General features: G+C 45.5%; 1 protein-coding gene across 2 annotated transcripts in view; it reads right to left on the bottom strand.

Annotated features, from left to right (window-relative positions):
* The window catches only part of HKDC1 (hexokinase domain containing 1), a 47534-nt gene that overhangs the window by 11873 nt on the left and 12976 nt on the right, over positions 1 to 22685 (bottom strand). Inside the window, exons 3-12 of one of the 2 annotated variants that reach the window (XM_055425577.2) lie at positions 21000 to 21148; positions 20788 to 20907; positions 16548 to 16643; positions 14658 to 14760; positions 12299 to 12482; positions 9207 to 9362; positions 7873 to 8106; positions 6539 to 6843; positions 4828 to 4973; positions 4609 to 4728 (exon numbers count right to left, since the gene is read on the bottom strand). In XM_055425577.2, coding sequence (XP_055281552.2) covers positions 4609 to 4728; positions 4828 to 4973; positions 6539 to 6843; positions 7873 to 8106; positions 9207 to 9362; positions 12299 to 12482; positions 14658 to 14760; positions 16548 to 16643; positions 20788 to 20907; positions 21000 to 21148 — 1613 coding nt within the window. The remainder of the gene's footprint in view (positions 1 to 4608; positions 4729 to 4827; positions 4974 to 6538; positions 6844 to 7872; positions 8107 to 9206; positions 9363 to 12298; positions 12483 to 14657; positions 14761 to 16547; positions 16644 to 20787; positions 20908 to 20999; positions 21149 to 22685) is intronic. The other variant, XM_055425578.2, reaches the window with a different exon arrangement.

Below are 22685 nucleotides of genomic sequence, written 5' to 3'. Positions count from 1 at the left end.
GTATTCTTGCCTGGAAAATTTCATGGATGGAGGAGCCTGGTGGGCTACAGTCCATGGGGTCGCAAAGAGTCAGACACAACTGAGCAACTAACACACACACACACACACATTCTGTCTTTCCAACAATATGGATCTATCGTTGTATATCAATATAGGAAATGCTCTATAGCCACAAAAACATAATTCTTTAAGAGAACATTAGCCATTAGAGGAAGATGTTTACCATACCCTGTTAAGTGAACTCACATTAAACAAATACAGATGGTGAATTATTCTATTATTCTTTCAAAACCCACACACACACACACTCAAATCTAGAAAAAGGTCTGGAACAATGCATACACCAGAGGGTTGACAGTGGTTCTCTTTAGGTGTAAGATTACAGATACCTTTCAGTGTCTCCTTTTTGCTTGTCTATATTTTCTAATTTTCCTAAAATCAATATGTCTAACTTTTTATAATACCAAGAAATAGTATTTCTAATTTTTAAAAAGATGGTTACACTGTTAGCCAGAAGCAAGAGTTATCTAGCCTCAAACTCCATACCTAGAGCTGGGGGTGGGTGAATGCAGGGAAAGCTGGGGTGTCTAGGCCAGGAGAGCGGCTGGGCTAGGAGAGATGGCCAGAAGCTCTAATGGCAGCACCCCCAACCCCAGGGGACGAATGGCCACCTCACCCTGAGGCCCTCAGCTCCAGGCTCCCCCTTTTTTCCACAGGCCTTGGGAAGCTGGGCTTCCTCGCTCCTTTCCTGGTGAATATATGTAGAACCTTACAGATTCAACCCCAGTTGAAAAACCTTTCTAATTAGTTGCAATTATACCAAATCACATTTTTTTAAAGTCTCTCTTTTTTGAAAAACTACTGGTTACCAGAAGGAAGAGGGGTGAGGAGAGGGGCAAAATAGGTGAAAGGGACTTAAAGATGTAAATTACTAGGTATAAAATAAATAAGTTACAAGGATGTAATGTACAGCAAGAGAATATAGTCAGTATTTTATAATAATTTTGTATGGAGTACAACCTATAAAAACATCAAATTACTACGTTATATACCTGAAACTAATATAGTATTGTAAATCAACTACATTTCATTTATTTTTAAAGAAAGTTTTTTTTTTTCTCCTCAGCCATTGGTGTCTTTGCGCCAAGCTCTCCATTGGTCTCCCTTCCTTCTTAGTTATGTCTTCGTGAACCTGTCAGAACTGCTGGGAGGGAGGCCTGGAGGCCCAGTGCCCCAAGTCAGGAGGAGCAGCTGTGTCCTGGTGCCTGTGGACCACTCAGGACCATGGACAGCTGCACGCGGCTTTTCCCCCCTCCACCCCCAACTTCCATTTCTATGTGTATTGATTTTTAATGGCAGTAGTAATACAAGAATGCATTACCTTTGTAAAAACTCAGTGCGATTGATAACAACAAAGTCTCCTTTAACTCCCCATCCCCCTAAACGTGGGAGGTAACCTCTATTGAAAGTTAAGTTATATCGCTCAGTTGTGTCCAACTCTTTGCAACCCTGTGGACTGTAGCCTACCAGGATCCTCCATCTATGGGATTTTCCAGGCAAGAGTACTGGCGTGGGTTGCCATTTCCTTCTCCAGGGGATCCTCCCGACCCAGGAATCGAACCCGGGTTTCCCGCATTGTAGGCAGACGCTTTACCGTCTGAGCCATTAAAGGAAGTCCATTATCTTCTGTTATCTTCATTATCTTCTTCTACCCTCTTCTACCTATTATCTTCTACCTCTATTATCAGCCCGATAATGAATCCTTACAGATTTTTTTCTCTTCGTTTATGTGTGCTTTCGAATTCATACTGTGTGTGGCCTGCTGCAATTTGTTTTTATAGCCCATCAGGCTGTAAACTGTAGCCCACCAGGCTCCTCTGTCCATGGGATTTCCCAGGTAAGAATACTGGAGTGGGTTGCCATTTCCTTCTCCAGGTGATCTTCCTGACCCAGGGATTGAAACCATGTCTCCTGTGTCTCCTGCATTGTCAGGCAGATTCTTTTCACTAGGCCACATTTGAAGCCCTTGTTTTTCTCACTCAGTAATATATCTTTTATACCATTCCTGGTCAGTTAACATGGAAAATATTCCTCAAGTATAATTGTACATAAATTTTAAAATCCACAAAATATACCTAAGAGTACTATTTTAATCCCTACTTTTCAAATAAGGAAGTAAAAGGTGCAGAGAGGTTAAGTAATTCATCCAAGGTCATACAGCCAGTAAGTGTGGAGAAGCCAAGATGCAAACTGAGGCAATGTGGTTCCAGACCCATGCTCTCAAACTATTGCACTCTGTTGGCCTCCTGACTGGGTAGGTAATGTCTGTGAAGCATTTAGTACATCATCAGGCACCAAACAAGCACTACATGTGTGTTTGTTAAATAAAAATCCAGCAATCTCATATGAGTGATATGCTATATTTAGTCATTTTCCATTTTAGGGGAAATGAAAATTTATTTCCATTTTTTATTTAGTCATTTTCCCTTGCCAGGCATTTGGGTTATTTCTAACTTTTCATTATTAAAAAGTGATGGTGTAATGAACATTCTTGTTCATTAATCTTGAGAAATGGATCTTATGGCTCTTAGCATTCTAGCGTTTTTAATTTTGAGAGATCTAGCCATATTACCAGATAATTTCACCTTCTGATCCCCTTTCTTCCTGTTCTCTGAATGATTAGGAGTGAGAGGTAAGCCTGGTGAGTGGGTTTTCATGGCATTCTCAGAGTCCTGGAGAGTTCTGTTTCAGTTCTGGTTTTGCTGATTGGATGAGACTGTATGCCTCAATTTCCTCATATGAAAAACAGGATAGAAAATAAAATGCACAGAACAAGGGTAGGTACTATTTCTTTATTTTTTGTCTTAATTACATATATATATATATATATATATATATGTAAGTATACTGTGCATTATAGCTGAAATGGTCCAAAAACACTGGGTTCCAGGTCCTGAGGGCAAAGTGCAAGAACCTGGGCTCTCAGGCCAGTGTCCTGGACTGACCCCTCCACCACTGTTTATAGACATGGTAACCTGGAAACTTAACTTCTCTGTGCCTCTGTTTTTCTTAACAACAAAATGGTGATTAAAAATAGCATGTAAACATACAAGAAAATATCATTCAGCTTTAAAAAGGAATGGAATTCTATGTGAATCACCCTTGAGAACATTATGCTAAATGAAATAAGCCAGTCACAAAACAACAAATACTGTTATGATTCTATTTAGATGAGATACCTAAGATAGTCAAATTCATAGAGACAGAAAGTAAAATAAAGGCTATCAGGGGCTAGGAGAAGGGCAAATGGAGAGAGAGATTGTTTAATGAGTATAGAGTTTCAGTTTGGGAAGATGAAAGACTTCAGAAGATGGACAGTGGTGATAGTTAACAACAATGTGATGTACTTAATGGCACAGCACACCTGTACTTTCAAAATGGTACTGTACTGTCAAAATGGTAAATGTTATATAAATTTTACCACAATAAAAGATGGTAAAATAAACAAAACAGAAATAATGTGTATATCATGGAGACACTGACGGGATCAGACAAAGTCTTAAGTCATTGGTGCCATTCTTATTATTGTCGTGAGCTCTCTGGCTGATTTGCTGGGCTGACCAGGGTTCTCTCTGTAAATTGAGAGTGGCGTTCTGCTTTTACACCAGATCAGACAGCTTGACTGACATAAGGCTATTAGAGAGCAAGAGGGTACTCTGTGCTCCTTGAGCAGGTGAATGGTGCTTTTATCTAAGAAAAGTCATGTGATACGCGTTTCTAAATTATTAGGAACAATTTATTAAAATCATCATCCATGAAGTTCTTCAGTGTCAACAAAATGTGTCAATGTGATCAATGTCTCCTGAGAGTCTAATATCAGGAAAGAAATGCATTTCTTCAGAAGCACTGGTAAGCTTTTGTTCATCAGACAATAAAAGCCTTACAACCTAGTGTGTTTCCCTGTTTACACTGACCACCCAGGAAGACACATGGAATATTACAGACTAAGAGTTTTATAACTTGCCTTAACTGGTCATTACTTCTTATCTCTTGATAATATGACTTGACCTCTCTTTTAACAGTAATTTTATCCATGTGTCCTTTTATACGACCCTAAAGCATTTTGCGGAGAAGGCAATGGCAAGCCACTCCAGTACTATTGCCTAGAAAATCCCATGGATGGAGGAGCCTGGTAGGCTGCAGTCCGTGGGGTCGCTAAGGGTCGGAGACGACTGAGCGACTTCACTTTCACTTTTCACTTTCACACATTGGAGAAGGAAATGGCAACCCACTCCAGTGTTCTTGCCTGGAGAATCCCAGGGACGGGGGAGCCTGGTGGGCTTCCGTCTATGGGGTCACACAGAGTCGGACACGACTGAAGTGACTTAGCAGCAGCAGCAGCAAAGCATTTTGCAAACTTCAATCCATAAAACAGTAATAGTGAAAATGGAACACAGTAAATAGAAAAAATTAAATAGTCTAAATTCTTGATCATGTCTCCCCAGCTGCCCTGAACCTGAGACCCCTAAATAAAGTGAACAGTGACTCAGAGCTGCCTTGAGACTCCCCAGGTGCAGGAGGGAGGCCAGCCAGGCTGGACCATCTTACCTTGTCAATGCTCGTCTGCCTGCAGGGAAACGAGAACGTGAAGCCCAAAGGCAGCTGGGCTCCCTTGAGGCCCATGTAGTCCAGGAAGTCGGCAATGCACTGCACGATGTGGTCAAACAGCTGCAGGGAGAGAGACAGCGGCAGTCATGCTGGATCTGCACTGTACAGGGTGGATGGCAGGCTGGCCCCTCGGAGGGTGAACCCCCGGCCAGCATTTACCTCCTCGCCCGTGCCCTGCATGATCTCCAGGGGGATGGCGAAGATCTTGTTGTACATCCGTACTGACCGTCGTCCACTTCTGATCTTTACCAGGAGGACCCGGAAGTTGGTTCCCCCCAGATCCAGGGCGAGGAACTTTCCTTTCTCTGTGGTAGAGGGAGTGAGTGTGGCATTCCACCAGCATGCACTGAGCAGGGCCTCGTGTGCAGGCAGTGGGAGGAAGAAGAGTTGCCGAAAGAGAACAGACCCAGAGCCTGCTGGCCTGAGGTTCAGGGGCCAAAGGGGTGTGGTGGTCAGCGAGCATGGTGTCAGAGCCCTGGGCAGGCATCCTGAGCCCATCCGAGGCCAGCTTGCTTTCCCTGGTGTCCGCTAACGGCCACACATGATACTTATACTCAAGGAACCTTGGAGGGTGAATCCAGGTCAGGCGACCAGACTACAGGAAGGTGCTTCCATTCTGTCTGGAGGGCCTAAAGGAACTGCTCATCGCAGCATGGAATGGTCCTCTGTCCCGCTCTTCCCATGGCTGGATTCCCTCGGCCCCACCAGACTGATAAGAAACCACATCAAGTCCAACAGCCAACACTTCCAGTGCAGCACCTCTTGCTTCTCTGACATCTCAGAGCGTCACTGTCTGTTCTGTGTGATCCCTCCTCTTGCTGACTGCCTCATTCACTCTGTTCTAATCACACTGGTCATTTTGCTATTCCTTGAATTTGCCAAAGCCCTCACCCAGGCCAGTTCTCTCACCCCCGATTCTGCTCTGTTTGTCTTCATAGCCCTGCTGTGACATGGCATCATCTGGTGTTTATCTGTTTACTGTCTGTTAGCCCAACAAAGGCTCCATGAAGGTCGGGACTGTGTTTTCTTTTCTGCTCTGTCACTGTGCCTACAACAGAGCCTGACCTATAGCAGCTACTTAATGAAACTTTGAGGAATGGAGGCCAAAGGAAAAAAGAGATGAAAGAATAAATAATTGAATAGTGTCTTTTCCTGCTCTCATTTTCTCCCCCAAGTAGACTCGAAGGATACTGGCCCTGGAAAAGATCTTTGTTGTTGAGAGATTCCAAGTACAGCTGTGTAACCTTAAGTATGTCACCTAATTTCTCTGAGTCTCAGTTTTGGCATTCATAAAATGGGAATCATTCTCTCTTTACATAACATACAGAGTGGTTGTGAGCACAAAATGAAACTAAAGAGTCAAAAGCAAATTAAAGAGATGAATGAAGCATTTTACAAAGATCATTATATCTCGGTGAGATTCCGGAGATGCAAAGAGGTGGAGTTATTTGTCTAAAGAACTGACTTCACTGTTGTGTAGCTCTTGTCAGCTGAGCACAGAGGACCAGGAAAAGGATCAAGTATCAGAAAAGTCAGGGGCAGAAAATGAAGAGAGGGGAGAGGAAGAGAACCAAGCCCCAGGAGAGAAGAAAGCCAGAGGAAAGGGCAGAAGACAAGCCAGACACGCCACGTGTCCAGATGGTAGCTCCCAGGGACAGCATCTGGGTCTTCACACACATGGAACCTAACTTAGGTATTCTTCACTGCCAGTGCCCTGGATCAACCAAAGAACAGATTCAGCAGAGTACTCTCCCTCCCTCCATTATAGACGCGAACCCAAGGCTCTTGAAACAAAGATCCTAACTGGGTTTAAGGAGCTTGGATGGAGCTCCGGGTGGCCCATCAGAGAAGGGAGTGGCGCAGGGTCTACCTGTGCCATCTGGCATCCCACAGACGTAGGTGGGCAGCATCTTGACTGTGGCCAGCGGGTGGGTATCCTTCTTCAGCCCGTACTCGAACTCAACCCGCATCTTGTTCTGAATGCCCACAAGTTGTTCTTGGGTCAGCCGGAATAGAGCCAGCACCTTATCAATCTGCTTCCTCTGGGCCTGCACCCGAGAGGCCACTGCGGTCACCATGGCTGCCCCCTTGGTGCTGCCACTCTCTGACAGGAGGAAGCGGACGTCACAGTTCGGGACCAGTTTCCTCACCACCTTGTGCAGGCGTTTCGGGTATCTGAAGGCAGGAGTGACGGCAAAATATGTGAAAACCATAAAGGCCCGGGCCCAGCCAATAGAAACAGATACAGGTGGAGCAGTGGAACAGCATCATGGGGAGCCCTGCTGGGCCAAGGCTCACCCCTTTAGTTGCTGGATGGAGGGAGACAATGGGGGTGGCTAGGGTAGGGTCCAGGTCATCTGAGGGAGTGGAAGGAACCCTTGGAAGCCTCAAAGAAGTGGTTATTTTATCACTAATATTACAACTAGTAGGGCATATCCACACAGAATATATGGGCTTCCGTGGTGACTCAGCAGTAAAGAATCTGCCTGCAATGCAGGAGCTGCAGGTTCGATTCCCAGATCAGGAAGATGCCCTAGAGGAGGGCATGGCAACCCATTCCAGTATTCTTGCCTGGAGAATCCCATGGACGGGGGAGCCTGGTAGGCTACAGTTCATAGGGTCGCAAAGAGTCAGACACAACTGAAGCAATTTAGCAAGTGTACACTCACGGTATATTGATCGAACATCATCTCTGCCCATAGGGAAAGGTTTCTTCCCCCAGCTCTTCCCAGGTGTACACACCTGACTTTCAATTACACCTCTATTAGTCAGAGGGGCTTTCATTCTCCCTTCTTCTGTGTTTTCCTACCGGTATCCTTCATGTGAACAGGGCAACCTCTGCCATCCAGTTATATCCCCACTTATAACTGGACATATCTTACTTTCCTATCTTAACATAGTGAGTATTCAATAATAATAGATAGATGAATATAGGGATAGATAGATGGATAAGCACACAGATGGATGCCCTTGCTAGTCAGGCTATTGGCTTTAGCAAAATATTCCTTTAAGAATGATACCTAAAGCAGCCCAGGCAGCTAGATGAATGTAATCTCTGAATTCACCCTTTGCTGTATAATCTCAGAACTATAGAATATGGTCGGTTCTGGCAACCCAGAGAAGCAGCCTAGTTTAGAAAGAAAACTGGACTCTGCTCCAGGGGAGATTGCTTGCGGAGGGTGTGGGCCAGCGGCCCGCACTCACTGGGGGTGGATCTTGTAGAGTGTGCCGTCCATGCCCACCGTGGTCCGCAGCCGTACCAGCTTCTTGTTCTCCCGGAGGCGTGTCAGGATGGCTGCCAAGGCAGCTGCGCAGAGATTGGCTGAGCGGAAGGAGACGATGGTGCAGACGTGCTGGACCGCAATGCAATCTGCATCCGAAGGCTCCAGGCCCAGATCTGTCAGGATCTCTCTCGTATTGCCTAGGCCTTCTTTGTACCTGACCAGGGGACAGGAATGAGAGGACCACACTGCCCCGTTCCATGGGAATCCCCCTCAGAGAGATTGTTCCCACCTCTCAGGACTGTGAACACAAACAGGCTGGCACATCGTCATATAATAATAATGATGATTTCAACAGTGATCATGGCAGCCACCACTTATTGCTCATTCACTATGTGCCAGGTGCTAGTCTAAGGACTTGACATGTGTGTTAACTCAGTCCTCACAACAAACCTGGGGGGAGGACCATCATTATCCTACTGTGCCGAAGAGGGATCTGAGGCACAGACAGGGTAGGTAACCTGTCCATAGGCACACAGCTGGTGAGTGCAAGGGTCAAGATTTGAACTCAGGCAGTTAGATTAAGGAGCCCACCCGTGTAAGCACCCTGTACTGCACTGCCTTTCATAGCAACTCAGTCCTTGCCAAGGTCTGTATAAACACAGACTCTGGAAGTCAGATGTCACCCTGCTGAGCTCAGAATCTAAGCTGATTGCAAAGCTCAGGACAGTGCCAGGGTTTCTAACAGGATCTTGAGTCAACCGGGGCCAGTCACCCTCTTCAGTCAGCTCCCTACTGCAGACCTTTGTGTGAGCTCTTCCCTCTAATCACCAAAGCCAAAGCCAAATGCAGTCCCTGACAGCAGCAGGTAGAGAAGATTATTGCTGTAGTGGGAATTCTTAACTTGGATTCCATGCTAGGGCCTTAATGGTCCTAAGGATGCCCTGATATTATGAGCAAAATTGTGTGCAAGTGTGCATTTTTGGGGTAAAGGGTCCAAAACTTAGACTTTCAAAGGGGTCTGCAACCCTAAAAAGGTTATGTCACCAGTTTAGGGAGGAAAAAGGCAATAAAACATGAGAGGAGGGTAAACCTCCAACAGCAGAATCCCTGCCTACTGAAACCAACCAGAAGCTACAGGTGAAGAATGACAGGCACTGCTAATCCCCCTGAAGCCGTGCGCAGGTCTGAAATCATCCCGGTGAAGAAGGAAGATCTGGTTCCTCCTATGCACCACTCCCATGAGCACACCATGCCTTGGCTGCCCGCCCTACCCCCTTCAGAGTCAAGGTGGGAGGGACCCTGCCAGAAGCTCACCTCTCCATGGCAGCCACATGCCGTGTTTCAATCTTGCCCTTAATGTGAAGAGCAGAGGATTTCTCGCCGCCAAACAGGAGGCCTGCCTTGGCCATCTTCAGCAAGATGAGCCTGACGAGTTCACCCAAGTATAGGCTGCTGATCATCTTCTCAAACCTACAGTTTGGTGAACAGATAAGTAGCAGCAATGCCTTTGGTTATGCAGCATTCCTTTCCCAAGCCCATGAGCCATGGCCCATGGTCAGGAACACAAGTAGTGGAAAGGCCTCTTTCTGGGTCAGGAGGCCTCAGTACTTGCCCCACCTTGAGGCGCCCTTCAGAGCTCATGCAGCTCTCCGAGCTGCATTCTCCCACTTATAAAAGAGGAGCACTGAACTAGAGGAAACCTATGACTGTTTTCTGATCACAAAGTGCTTGAGTCCAAGAATCTTTATCTCAAATCACCCTTGGCCATGGGGGTGCCACTCTCAGATAAGAGAAATCTCAACTTCAGAGAATTTACTTTCCCAAGATCACTAACCACAGCATGACAAATTCAAACTTGAAATTTTTCCAACGCCTACACGTTTCTGCCAAAGAGAAAAAGATGTTGTGCCTGTTAGTTGGGCTTAGATAGCCTCAGAGAGGTTCTACAATAATATGAGTAAAATAGATAACCAATAAGAACCTACTATACAGAATAGGGAACTCTATCAATAGTCTGTAATAATCTATATGGGAAAAAATCTGAAAAAGAATGAATCTATGTATATGTATAACTGAATCACTTTGTTGTACCCCTGAAACTAACACTATAAATCAACCATACTCCAATACAATTTTTAAACATAATAATAAAATAAAATCTATAGACACACACACAAAATAATATGGGTGAAATATACCACCAGGTTACCCACATGTGGCCTTTCAGTCTGCATACAACAAGCAATTACTAACCGTTTCCCAAGTAAACTATTAAATATAATTTTTATTCTGCAAACAAAATAAAATACAAAATCAAGGACAACCAGTTTGCTAATCAACTTTATCTATTTCATTATAAAAGGTTTTAAAACATGGCAAAAATAGAAGACAATAGAAATAAATGCCAGCTGAGCTTGGGACAGTGGAATTGTGTTAAGTGAAATGAATAGTGTGAGGATGCTAAAGTACCCACAATGGAGCCAGTTCTTTAGGCTGTGACTGTTCTGTGTCACCAGCAGAATGGGTGTATGCTGGGGAACAAGTACATCAAAAGCAGAAATTTGTTCCTCAGATATTCACTTCTAGTGTTGAGTGGTTTCCAGGAAGTACTTAAAATGTTTATTCACCAGGGCTTCTTGGGAAAATGGTTGATTCCATTGCTGGGACTGGGAAAGTACATGGTGAGCCTGGAGCATCTTACTGCGCAAGAAAATAAGGAAGTACTTAAAGAGTGATGGGAACATGTCAAAAGCACTTAGGGACTAGCTTGAGCGAGCTTCCACTGGCTAAATCTGAAAAAAAATTTTGATAGGAAGGAATGATAAAATAATGATAGGAAAAAACTATAACTCATTAAATTATAAAAGAATCCATATTAGTATAAGGAAGTAAGTGGAGGAGAATACTTCCTTACAGTATTCCTTACAGTAGAATAGCAACTAATAACATCAGAGGGAATGATGGATCTAGAAATTCATCAATAGACGCTAGAACTAGAGAGTAAAAGTTTAATGAGACACAGGATAACTGCCTAGTCTCAAAGTATCTCTTCACCAGATACTCATTCATTACAGAGGGAATAACTTGGGGTGGAAAAACCTCTCGAATATTCCCTTAACCAAGTGATTTGAATTTGTGTCACCAGTAACTGAATAAATATTATACACCTCCAGATCTGATGCCCTGGGAAGGACACACACCACTTGTGTGATCGTCCTGCTGAAAATACATCACCTGAATCTAATCATGAGAAACGTCAGACAAATACAAGTTGAGAGAGATGCTGTGAAGTACATGGTCTGTATTCTTGAAGACCATGAAAAGCAAAAATATATTATAGAATATTGAAAGAGGCTAAAGAGATACAGCAGCAACATGTAATGTGTGATCCCGGACCTGGACAATTTTCTTTTTAAATAAAGGACGTTAGTGGGGCAGCTGGTGAGTTTTGAGTAAGATCTACAAATTAGATATTAGAACTGATTAAATGCTAATGTTCTAATTTTGACAATTACACTTTGGTTATGTAAGAGAATGCACTTGTTCTCAGGTAATACTCTGAGGTATTTAGGGGTGAAGGGATCCTACATTTGTAATTGTAGTCTCAGATGGTTCAGAAAAATAATTTTATTCAGACATGTGTATTTTATACAGGTGTATATTTTATGTGTCTGTGTATACACAAATACACAGAGATAGAATGTTATTATTTGGGAATTTGACTGAAAGTTGTACTATTCTCACTACTTTTCTACAAATCTGAAATTATTTTTTTAAATTGTAAGTATTTTTTCATTCAACAGACACTTTTTGTTTGTTTTTTTAACAAACACTTAAAGCTGCAACAATGTGTAAAGACGCTATGTGCAGAAAGGAGAGGAAATCCCAAGTGTAGCTGCCTTCAGGGAGCTCAGCATACAGTTAGAGCTGAGGCAGACCCTGGAGGCTTAGACTACATGTGAGTGTGGGATGAGAGTGCAGGAAGTCTCCATGAGACCTGAGGCTGGGAGGGACTCACACCAGGTGCTTCGTGATGAGGCCTCGGAGAAAGTGAGGTGCAGGGGAGCCCTGAAACACAAATGAGTTATGTGTGCTTCCTCGGGCTGCGCTGATCTGTTCTGTGACCATTCATTCCAATGACTTGAGTCACCAGGTTGACGGCTGTATCTCCCCTGCCTCTGGATTGAATTTGATCAGGGATATGACCTGGGAGAAATCACTCACTATCTTTGGCTTCCCTTTCCTCATCTATCTGGTGAAACTGAAATATCAATACGAGCCTTGCCTCTTAAACTCCCTGTGATGGAGAACAAGCGACAGCTAAGAAGTCTCCCAGGTATAAAGCGTACCTGAGTGAGTGGACAGTCACTGGGGCCGATGCCCAGATTACGGCACAGGGTACTCACAGCTGCTTCCCGGGGTTAAGGGAGCCGAGGTCCAGCTCCCGGTCGAACTCAGTGCGGATGTCCTCCAGGGCCCCGTCGTCCCCAAAGGCCCCCCACTCGGTGTTGATGCACATCCGCCCCTCGTCGCCCTCCACCAGGTCGATGTTGCTCATGTCCTCCATGTAGCAGGCGTTGGTGCCGGTACCTGGACGAGGGATCAGAGAGAAAACGAACAGATGCGAGGGCTCCCAGCTGGGCAAAGACAGAGGAAACTCTCAGCCGCCCCAAGAGTCCTCTGAATGCACCACAAAGTGCTTTTGATGCACTCCCAGGGCTGGTTCTTGCTGAGGGAAGCAGCTTTGGCAAGCCTGGGAGTTCATGAGGAATAAAGCTGACATGTCAAGTCCACACTTGTCAGGGTGTTAATGGTTTGCTGTTATGAATGGAGTCAATTGTGAAGAAGTCCCTGATGAATATGTATGAAAGCTGACAGGGCACATTTACGGAGAGGAGGATGAGTTAACTGAATCTTATGTTTTTAAAAATTCACCGACTCACTAATATTTTTAATCCTTTCCTTGTGCTACTTAGCCTCTTCTCTATTTGATACTAAAAATATTCCTTACTCATAGCCTGCCAGAAAGTGTTCCTAGCATAAGCTACATCCTTATCTTTGACAGTGATGATTATTCAAACATTAATTCACTCCAAGGAAATGCCTCAAATACTGGAGTACTGAGGAGTGGCTGCAGACAGGCACACCTGTTTGAGACATACTGGGATGATGGAAACATTCCAGCTGGACTGTGGTGATGATTACAAAACTCTATAAATTCACTAAAATCACTAATTATTACCTAAATGAGAGGGTTTTTATGCTTCAAACCCTATGCTTCAAAGGTAGTCTTTGTTTGTTTGGCCATGACACGTGGCATGTGGGACCTTAGTTGGCCAACCAGGGGCCAAACCTGTGCCCCCTGCAGTGGAAATGTGGGGTCTTAACCACGGGATTACCAGGGAAGTCCCAATAAAGCTGTTTTGTTGTTGCTGTTATTATTGTCTTAATTTTAAGTATCTTTCCCTGGCTGATATTTAGGTCTCAGGATTTTAAAGCCAACATAAGAAATGAAATGTAGGCAATTAAATTGCAATATAATATTTGGAAAAGGCTTTTCTCAGAAAAGTACAGACACTGGCACCCAATTAGCAGGTTATCAGAGTCAGTAAGACACAGCGGACTTCAGCAGATGCCATGTCGGGCAATGCCAGGCCCACTCTGAGGAGTGGGGCTCCAGAAACGGGAATACAAATCAAGACCCCCAGATGTAAAGATCCTGCTCTTTGGGAAGGTCAGACTGAGGAGAGTGAGATGCCAATTAGGAAAAAACAATTCAGAAAACCTTCCCCAATAGTAGTAAAGGAATAGGAGGGTTGAAGGGACATTTGAGAACAGCCTATAAATCCAGTCCATGTGGCCTTACTGACCCCACGCAGCCCTTTTCACGGACCCTCCAGGAGGGCCCCCTTCCATCTCAGGTGTTGGGACCACCCACAGATACTCCCACTTTGCTGAGGCCTCCCTGGTCCTGCGCCGCAGAGCGCAGTGGCCTCTTGGCTGGCCTTACCCCCAGTAATTGATTCTCTACACAGCAGCCAAATGCGCTTTTGCAAAATGCACACCCCACTTGGCCATCCACCACCCAAAGTCCTCTACTGCCTTGTCTCCCATGGGTTTAAAGTCAAAGTCGTTCCAGGGACTGTGTCCCCTGTCCTCAGCGATCTGCCCGGTCCCAGCCACTCTTTCTCACCTGAATGGCCTTCTACTCTCAGCCTCACTTGCTTTGATTCACGACCATTCAGCCTTTCAGGGCTCCTCGAGCAGCCCAGACCCATTCCCCTCTCACAGGGCACAGGATTCTCTTCCTCTCCATGTCTGCCTTGCTCCCTCCTCCTCATCACTGAGGTCCCCGCTCAAACGTCAGCCCTCAGTGAGGTCTCAGCTCACAACCCCACTGCCCTCACTCTCAGTCACATCACCCTGCCTTATATTCCTCATCACACTAACCACCTGAAATATGATTTGCTTTGGCCTTTTTGGTCTCTCACCCACCCACCTCTGCACTGAAAGTTTGATGAGAACAGGGATCTTTGGGACTCTCACCATTAAGAATCCAACGCAGAGCCCAAGGCCGAGCACACAATGGTCACTCAGTGAACACTTGTTGAATAAATGTGTGTATTAATTTTCTGTCTCCCTATATTGCCTCTTCTAAGTAGAAAATGCCAATACTCTTCCCACAGATTTACCGAGTCTCCTGAAACTAAGCCCCAAACCAGCCCCTTTCAACCCACCTCCAAAGAGCAAGGTAAATTGAGTTACCAATGATGACACCAACTTCGCAGTAGGGATCGTCATAGGCACACGTCATCATGGTCCCCACGGTGTCGTTGACCAAAGCCAGGATGTCCACATCTAAGTCCTGCTGGAACACAAGCCCCAGAGGGCATCAGTGTGTGGGAGGGAGGTTCTGTTTGCTTACTTTTCCCCTCAGGGGAAGCAAAAGTAATGAAGGTGCCTGGTTGGGAGAATCACTAGCTCCTGCCCTCTGGGCCTGCCTGTAAGAAATAAGGCCCTTGTCCCTCAGCAGTTGTCTGCCTTCAGTTCTGACTTTTCCTGTGCTCCTACACACATGTGACTCAAGATGAACTAGCAGACAGGAAAGAACTGTCAGGGAAGTTAAATGGAGGTAGTCTTGTTCAGGATTCAAAATTAGGGGAGCAGGCCTCTGACTGACTTCCGACCTTGGCAGAACTACATGTCTGCTTGCAAGCACACTGGTGGTTACCAGCAAGTCAAGTGGCACTTTAGGCAAGAAAAGGAGTGGGTCTGGGACTTTCTTAAGCCCCTGGAGACCTAGCTAGTCCCCCAGGGTCTAAGGAATCTTAAGATTCACAAGTTGAAATGAACAGCATTATAAAAGTTAAAGGAAAACCAGAGCTGCATTTTTATGTGAAAACTGATTAATAGTATCAGTTTGCAGGCTGGGATCATAAGCAGAAGCCCCCAGAACTGCAATGTGAAGTCTCGCCCATGGTGTGGTGCACCACCTGGGACCCTTTTCCCAACGGGGGCTCCAGACTGCTATTACTTGGGACTTCCCTGTGTTGTTCAAGTGTGGACGTAGGTGGTCGGCCCAACTTGGTGATGTGCACACTGTTATTCCTCTCCACTGTTTCTGTTTCTTCTAATGACCGTATATTGAAATTAAGTTAAATAGTCTTCTAGAAAAAATTAAAATTGTTTAAAAAAAAAAGAAAAGAAAGAAGGACTTTGTCAAGGTTTAAGGTCCAGGGGAGAAAAAGAGCAGTTGAGACTGAAGAGTGAATGAAACTCTTGCTCCTGTTTCATGGGTGAAGGCCTCTGAGCAATGAAAACATGAGGGACAGATCTCCAGGACTCCAACAGTGCTTGAAGGACGCTGAGGAATCATGTTTGTCCTAGGAGCAATGGTGCTTCCAGCAGAAAACACCAAAGTCCTCGCCCACAGGGACATTTTAACCTGCCTCAGCCAAGTCCTCTCTGCGAGCCGCACCAGGGGTTTCCTGTTCTATCAAGTCAGCTAGGGTTATTGCACCACAGTTCCACAAGGTTTGGGAGAGCATTTTAAAGCAAAATGAAAACAATGAGAGAAAAAGCATACAAAAGACTATGATAGCTATTTAAAGAGAAAAAAGACGGGAAGGGCATACTTCAAAATATTTCTCAGGTTGTCAGTGTAACAAGTCAATTGGGTTAATTTGTGTGCTCAGCTCAGCCAGGAGCATGGCTTGCTTTAATAGTTCTTTAAATTATTATAAAATGTATCCAACAAATAGAGATATTCAGTGAGTAGGGTGTGGAAAATGGAACAGAGAACCAGACAGGAAAGAAGATGACCTTTCATGCCTCAGAGAGGAAAGGTGAGGGTTGCAGCATCACACAGCATCAAGTCTAACCAAGACCCCCTCAAGAGGCTGTGGCAGTTGGGGAGGCCCCACGGAAGTACGGGTCACCCTTCAACAGTAATCAGAACGCTTGCCACATACCAGGCCCACAGGAGGGTTTATCCAAATTGGCCACATCTGTGCTACAGTGAGAACTTTCTTAAGATCAAGTTCTTCTCTGATTCTCCTTCAAGGGCAGGCACAGTAGAAGACAACCCTTCCCCACCCCCACAAGAGATAAGGGCCAGAACTAGGAGAGTGCCCCACACTAAGATGGGTTCCTTACCTGGTGTCTTTTCATAGCATTGGTCAGAGAGCTCACTACGTCTGTCCCCTGAACTCCCCTCGCCTTAAACTTCTTCGTCCATGAAAGCAGGATACCCTGGGAGAAGATATTAGATCCAGACAAAATAAAGAAGGCACTCAGTTCTGAAAATGAGCTGCAGAAATTTCATGCTTACTACAGTGAGTCCCCTGTAGCCTTCTCTTTAAGTTGAGTCGCACCAATTCTTTCATTTCCTTAGAGGCCTTTTCTAGTAATTTCGACATGCTTATGACTCTCATCTGAGCAGCTTAAAATATTACACACAGGGGCAGAAAGAACAATGGCTGCAGAGTCAGAATGCTTGGGTTCACAAAACATTGTCCAAGTCATTTAACCTCCCTGAACCTCAGTTTACTCATCTGGAAATGGAAACACCACCTCCCTGCCTCTGTCTCGGAAGTGTCCTGATGGAAGTACCCGGAATGTGGCAGACACATGATGTGTGCAGAATGTCTAGTTTGCCAGGTCCACAAAGCAGAACCAACATGTTACCTTGTAAGACTCTTTTGGGGACTTAATTTCAACTTGGAAAAATGGATCTCAATATGCATTATCCATTATCTGCTTACAAGTGGTGTTTCTCAAAAAGCTTCATGTCTAACATAGCAAATAACCACAGGATTTTTCAGACTAAAGGAGAACTTGGAGATTAAAAGATGCCCAAGGTTACCTAGTGGAGAGGAGTTGAGCCCAAACTTAAAAAGGTGGGGCTCCCTGACTAGCCCCACCCCCTCAGCTTATGAATAAAGCAGAGAAGCTTCAGAAAAGAAGGAAGTTTCTCCAAGTCTCATAGTCAGTGAAGGAGACAGCCCAATTGGAACGCAGGTTTCTGACACTAATCCCCCACCCCCACTTCAGAGATCAGTTTTTTTTTTTCCCCTGCACCACAGTGCTGCCTAGTGGTAGCTCCCCCTAACTTCTGTCCTCTTCAGTTCAGTTCAGTTCAGTCGCTCAGTCGTGTCTGACTCTCTGCAACCCCATGAATCACAGCACGCCAGGCCTCCCCGTCCATCACCAACTCCCAGAGTTCACTCAAACTCATGTCCATCGAGTCGGTGATGCCATCCAGCCATCTCATTCTCTGTCGTCCCCTTCTCCTCCTGCCCCCAATTCCTGCCCCACTGGACAGAGGAGTGAGAGATTGTTTGGTGGTGTCCCCTCAAAAAGGATGCCAGGGACAATGTGGGACCTGTTAAGGGGAGATATATGGGGAAATGGGGAATGAATGCATGTGACATATTGTTAAGTGGGAAAAAAAGCTGTACATACAGCATAACACCAGTATTCAATATAGACAGGATTGCAAGGGGCTCAGACAGTAAAGAATCCGCCTGCAATTCAGGAACCCCAGGCTCAGTCTCTGGTTGAGGAAGATCCCCTGGAGAAGGGAATGGCTACCCACTCCAGTATTCTTGCCTGGGTACTTCCAGGGACAGAGGAGGCTAACAGGCTATAATCTATGGGATCCCAAAGAGTCAGACACCACTGAGTGACTAACACTTTCATGACTGCAAGGAAAACCCAATAATTCTAGTAGTGGGTATCTCTGAAGGTTGGAATTAGAGGAGATTTCTATTTTCTTCTTTAAAGTTTTCAATTCCAATCCTCTTTTCTCTTTTTTCCCCTACCTTTAGGAATTACTGCCATTTTATCATCAGAAACACACATACACACACAGAAATTTTTCTTTAAGACTTTTCTGTTTCCTCATTTAAACAAACAAAACAATAACAAAATGACCTGGCTCCTTTAAGTCCAATGCCCTGATCTTCTTTAATCATTTTTTAGTGTCACGAAGAATCCTCCTCAGTCACATCCCCTCAAGAAGTCTTCCCTTTCCCACCTCCTTCTGCACCTTCTGCCGATCAGACTCCACCTTCTCCAAAGCCCTTATTTTCATGTCACAAATTTACATGCAGCAGAATCGTGGTTAAACAGCTATGCCCACTCTTGGTTGTTATTACTAATGCATTTCCTTGTGACTGAAATTTTTCTACTTCAGACTTCACCGAAAGGCAGCCTTGGAGGAAATCTTATAAAATGCAAGTAATTCAACTAGACTTTGAAGAGAAATATTTTCACCTTTACTTGATATAATCAAGCCACCCTTGCCTAGCTTAAATGTCATCCGAAAACCCTCATTGGGAAACAACACAAAATAGGTCAAAATGCTTTCAGGCACCTGCTGGTATTTTTTTTAAAACAATTTTATTTACTTACTTTTTGCGAGGGTGTGTGTGACATGCCACACAGCATGTAAAATCTTAGGTCTCTGACCATTGATCAAGCTTGCACCCCCCTATACTGGTAGCAGAAAGAATAAACCACTGGATCACCAGGGAGTCCCCTGCTGGCACTTTAAACAACGTTCTAGAGCTGTGTCTTTTTGGAAAATCAGCGTGGTCAGAGAGTTTTTGAGCTTGGGCCGAGCAATTCTTGGCTGTGTGGCCTTCGATAAGTCTCTTAAACTCTCTGAACAGTAGTTTCTTCAAGGATAAAATAGAAATAATTTTATCTGCCTCATATGATTGCTTTGGGATTTTAATGAAGTTATACACATGGAGGGTTCAACATAGTACAAGACACAGTGTAAAAATCTGAGGTATGGTCTATCATCATTACCACAATCTTCCTTCTTCTTAAGGTCTCTCTCTGTTCCTAAGCCAGATAAGAGGTGTTTAACTATCTGGAGAATTGAGGCCTGATATCCTGACTCCCCCCACTTCCCCTACTGACTTGGGGGAACTCTGTTTTTTCAGCATGCAAGGACAAGCAAAACTCTACCTGGCCTCTTCTAACTTCCCTGAAACCTTTACACTATTTTCCCCCCAATTCTTTCTTTAGAAAATAACTAATCAGTAAACCTCAGTCCATATCCTATATAGATAGATGATGGTAAATTCTCATTCAGTGGAATCCAGTAAATGGTTGATTGCACCTTTCAACTGTCACATAGTTATCAAGCAGCTATTAAATATAAGACACTGTACCTGAGACCCTAGAAATGGAAAGGAAGAACAATATAAAATAGTGCCTGCCCTCCAGAAATATCTGTTCAGTTGAGGGACAAGGTACAAAAGCATGAAGAGACAAGTTGTATAGGGACATTCATTAAAACTTTGAAGCTACCATCAATGCACCAGGCACAGTGCTCAGCACATTACAGAGGGTTTGTCTAAACTTGACCTCAGCCCAGAGAATAGACAGTATCCCTGTTTTACAGATAAGAAAACAAGGGACCCAAGAAGTTAAGTAACTTGCCCAGGGGACACAACATGTCCTGAGCCAAGAGTCAAAGCCAGGTCTATCAAATGTGAAAACCCACTCCCTTTCCACTATCCCATAATCAATAAATGTCTCAAGCCAACAACATCAAACACATCCCAAGTCAAGGTGGGGCCATGAATTGGCTGTGAGCTGGGTGCCATGACTGGTCTAGGCAGCAAGAGTTCAGGGACCATCACCCCAGGCAGGAGACCTGATTCAAGACAATGGCTTCCTGGCCCCAGAAAGCTCACTGTCCTATTATATGGCCCTTTATTTATTTTCACAGATTCACGTAAGATCAGGTTTACCTTCTCCCCATTTACAAACTGATAATCTGAGGCACAGAGAGGTGGATTACCCGAGTGCCCAGCTGGCTAGTTGCACAGCTAAGAGTATATCCCAGACACCAGGTCTGCTCAGTAACACTGTTACTCCAGTGACCCCACCTAGCCCTCCTCCTAAGGGCTCACTGTAGAGGGAGACTCCCCCAACCTTCCCCTTCTTATTCTAGTTAACTATGTCAGTGCTTCCGAGTGTGGTCGCCAGACCAACAACATCCATACCACCCAGTAACTATTAAAAATACAAATCTAAGGCTCCATTGGTTAAGAAACTCCTGCATGGGGCCAAGCAATCTGTGTTTAACAAGCCCTCCAGGGGTTCTGACTAAACCAAGGTCTGAGAACCACTGAGCTTGGTGGTGACAACATTTCATTCCTTGTGCTGTGCACAGGGTAAGTGTAAACTCAAGGCAGCCGTGTTACCATATTCTCTGCCTCACATGTCCGCCTCACTGTTTAAAGACAAAGAAAAAACAAACAAGAAAACTCCTGCTGATTTTTCCTGTTCCCAGCAGGACCCCCTCACATGCCACATTCTCCAGCCCCAAACCCAAATCCTACACAGCTTATTCCCTCACTTGCACCAGTCTTACCTCTTCTAATTTAGTCTGTTTGCAGGGAAAGGAAAAGGTTAGGCCAAGAGGTAATTTCTTCTGCATCAACTCTTTGGTCTTCATGAAATCTGCCAGACAGTCAGCTACGTATTCAAACAGCTGCAGGGAACAAAAAGCATAGGACACAGGGCTAAGGTCATCCAGAAACTTGGTACCAACGACCACTTTCGCACAGCCCCCAGTCTTGGTACCTCTGTGCCGTTCCCTCGGATGATTTCATTGGGTGTTGGGTAAAACTGACTCTCCATCTGGACATTTCGCTTCCCCTCTTCAGAGACTTGCACCTTCAAGACTCGAAACTTGGATCCTCCAAGATCCAGGGAGAGAAATTCCCCATTTTCTATGAAAAGTATAAACCCCCAAAAGTTATCATTTACTGAGAGTCTGCTATACACAAGCTCTGCATTAGAAGTTGGACTGCGATAAACATGAAATCTCACACCCCCACAAGACAGGTATGCCGTGTGCCAAGACTCTAGAAGTGTGACTATTGATTTGCACCCTCCCAGGAAAGGGCAAAGTTGGGGTGTGACCCAAGTCTGCCTGCCTCTGCCGTCTCAGACCTGCCCACTGGGCCATCCTGTAGGGAATAAATGTGTTCACTGGGAGAGGGGAAATGTGAATGCACTTTAGGCAGGTGGTATTAGAAATGTGCCTTGAGAGACTTCTCTGGTGGTACAGTGGATAAGAATCTGCCTGCTGGTGTAAGGGACATGGGTTCAATCCCTGGTCTGGGAAGATTCCATGTGCTGCAGAGCAACTAAGACCATGCACCACAACCACTGAGCCCGCTCACTGTAACTACCGAAGCCCACGCGTACAGAGTCTGTGCACCAAAACCACTGAGCCCACTCACTGTAACTACCGAAGCCCAAGCGTATAAGTCTGTGCACCACAACCACTGAGCCCGCTCACTGTAACTACCGAAGCCCACGCGTATAGAGTCAGTATGCACCACAACCACTGAGCCCGCTCACTGCAACTACGGAAGCCCACGCGTACAGAGCCTGTGTGCACCACAACCACTGAGCCCGCTCACTGCAACTACCGAAGCCCACGCGTACAGAGCCTGTGTGCACCACAACCACTGAGCCCGCTCACTGTAACTACCGAAGCCCACGCATATACCACAACCACTGAGCCCGCTCACTGTAACTACCGAAGCCCACGCGTATAGAGTCTGTGCACCACAACCACTGAGCCCGCTCACTGTAACTACCGAAGCCCACGCATATACCACAACCACTGAGCCCGCTCACTGTAACTACCGAAGCCCACGCATATACCACAACCACTGAGCCCGCTCACTGTAACTACCGAAGCCCACGCGTATAGAGTCTGTGCACCACAACCACTGAGCCCGCTCACTGTAACTACCGAAGCCCACGCATATACCACAACCACTGAGCCCGCTCACTGTAACTACCGAAGCCCACGCGTATAGAGTCTGTGCACCACAACCACTGAGCCCGCTCACTGTAACTACCGAAGCCCACGCGTACAGAGTCTGTGCACCACAACCACTGAGCCCGCTCACTGTAACTACCGAAGCCCACGCGTACAGAGTCTGTGCACCACAGCCACTGAGCCTGCTCACTGTAACTACCGAAGCCCACGCGTATAAGACCACGCACCACAACCACTGAGCCCGCTCACTGTAACTACCGAAGCCCACGCGTACAGAGTCTGTGCACCACAACCACTGAGCCCGCTCACTGTAACTACCGAAGCCCACACGTACAGAGTCTGTGCACCACAACCACTGAGCCCGCTGACCGTAACTACCGAAGCCCACGCGTATAGTCTGTGTGCACCACAACCACTGAGCCCGCTCACTGTAACTACCGAAGCCCACGCGTATAGAGTCTGTGCTCTGC

This window comes from Moschus berezovskii, chromosome 12 (genome assembly GCF_049115385.1).
Source record: "Moschus berezovskii isolate FMDL1 chromosome 12, NW_MosBer_1.0, whole genome shotgun sequence".
In the NCBI taxonomy this organism is placed as follows: Eukaryota; Metazoa; Chordata; class Mammalia; order Artiodactyla; family Moschidae; genus Moschus; species Moschus berezovskii.
The sequence above is the reverse complement of the archived record's forward strand: the minus strand, read 5'-3'. Positions and strand labels throughout refer to the sequence as shown.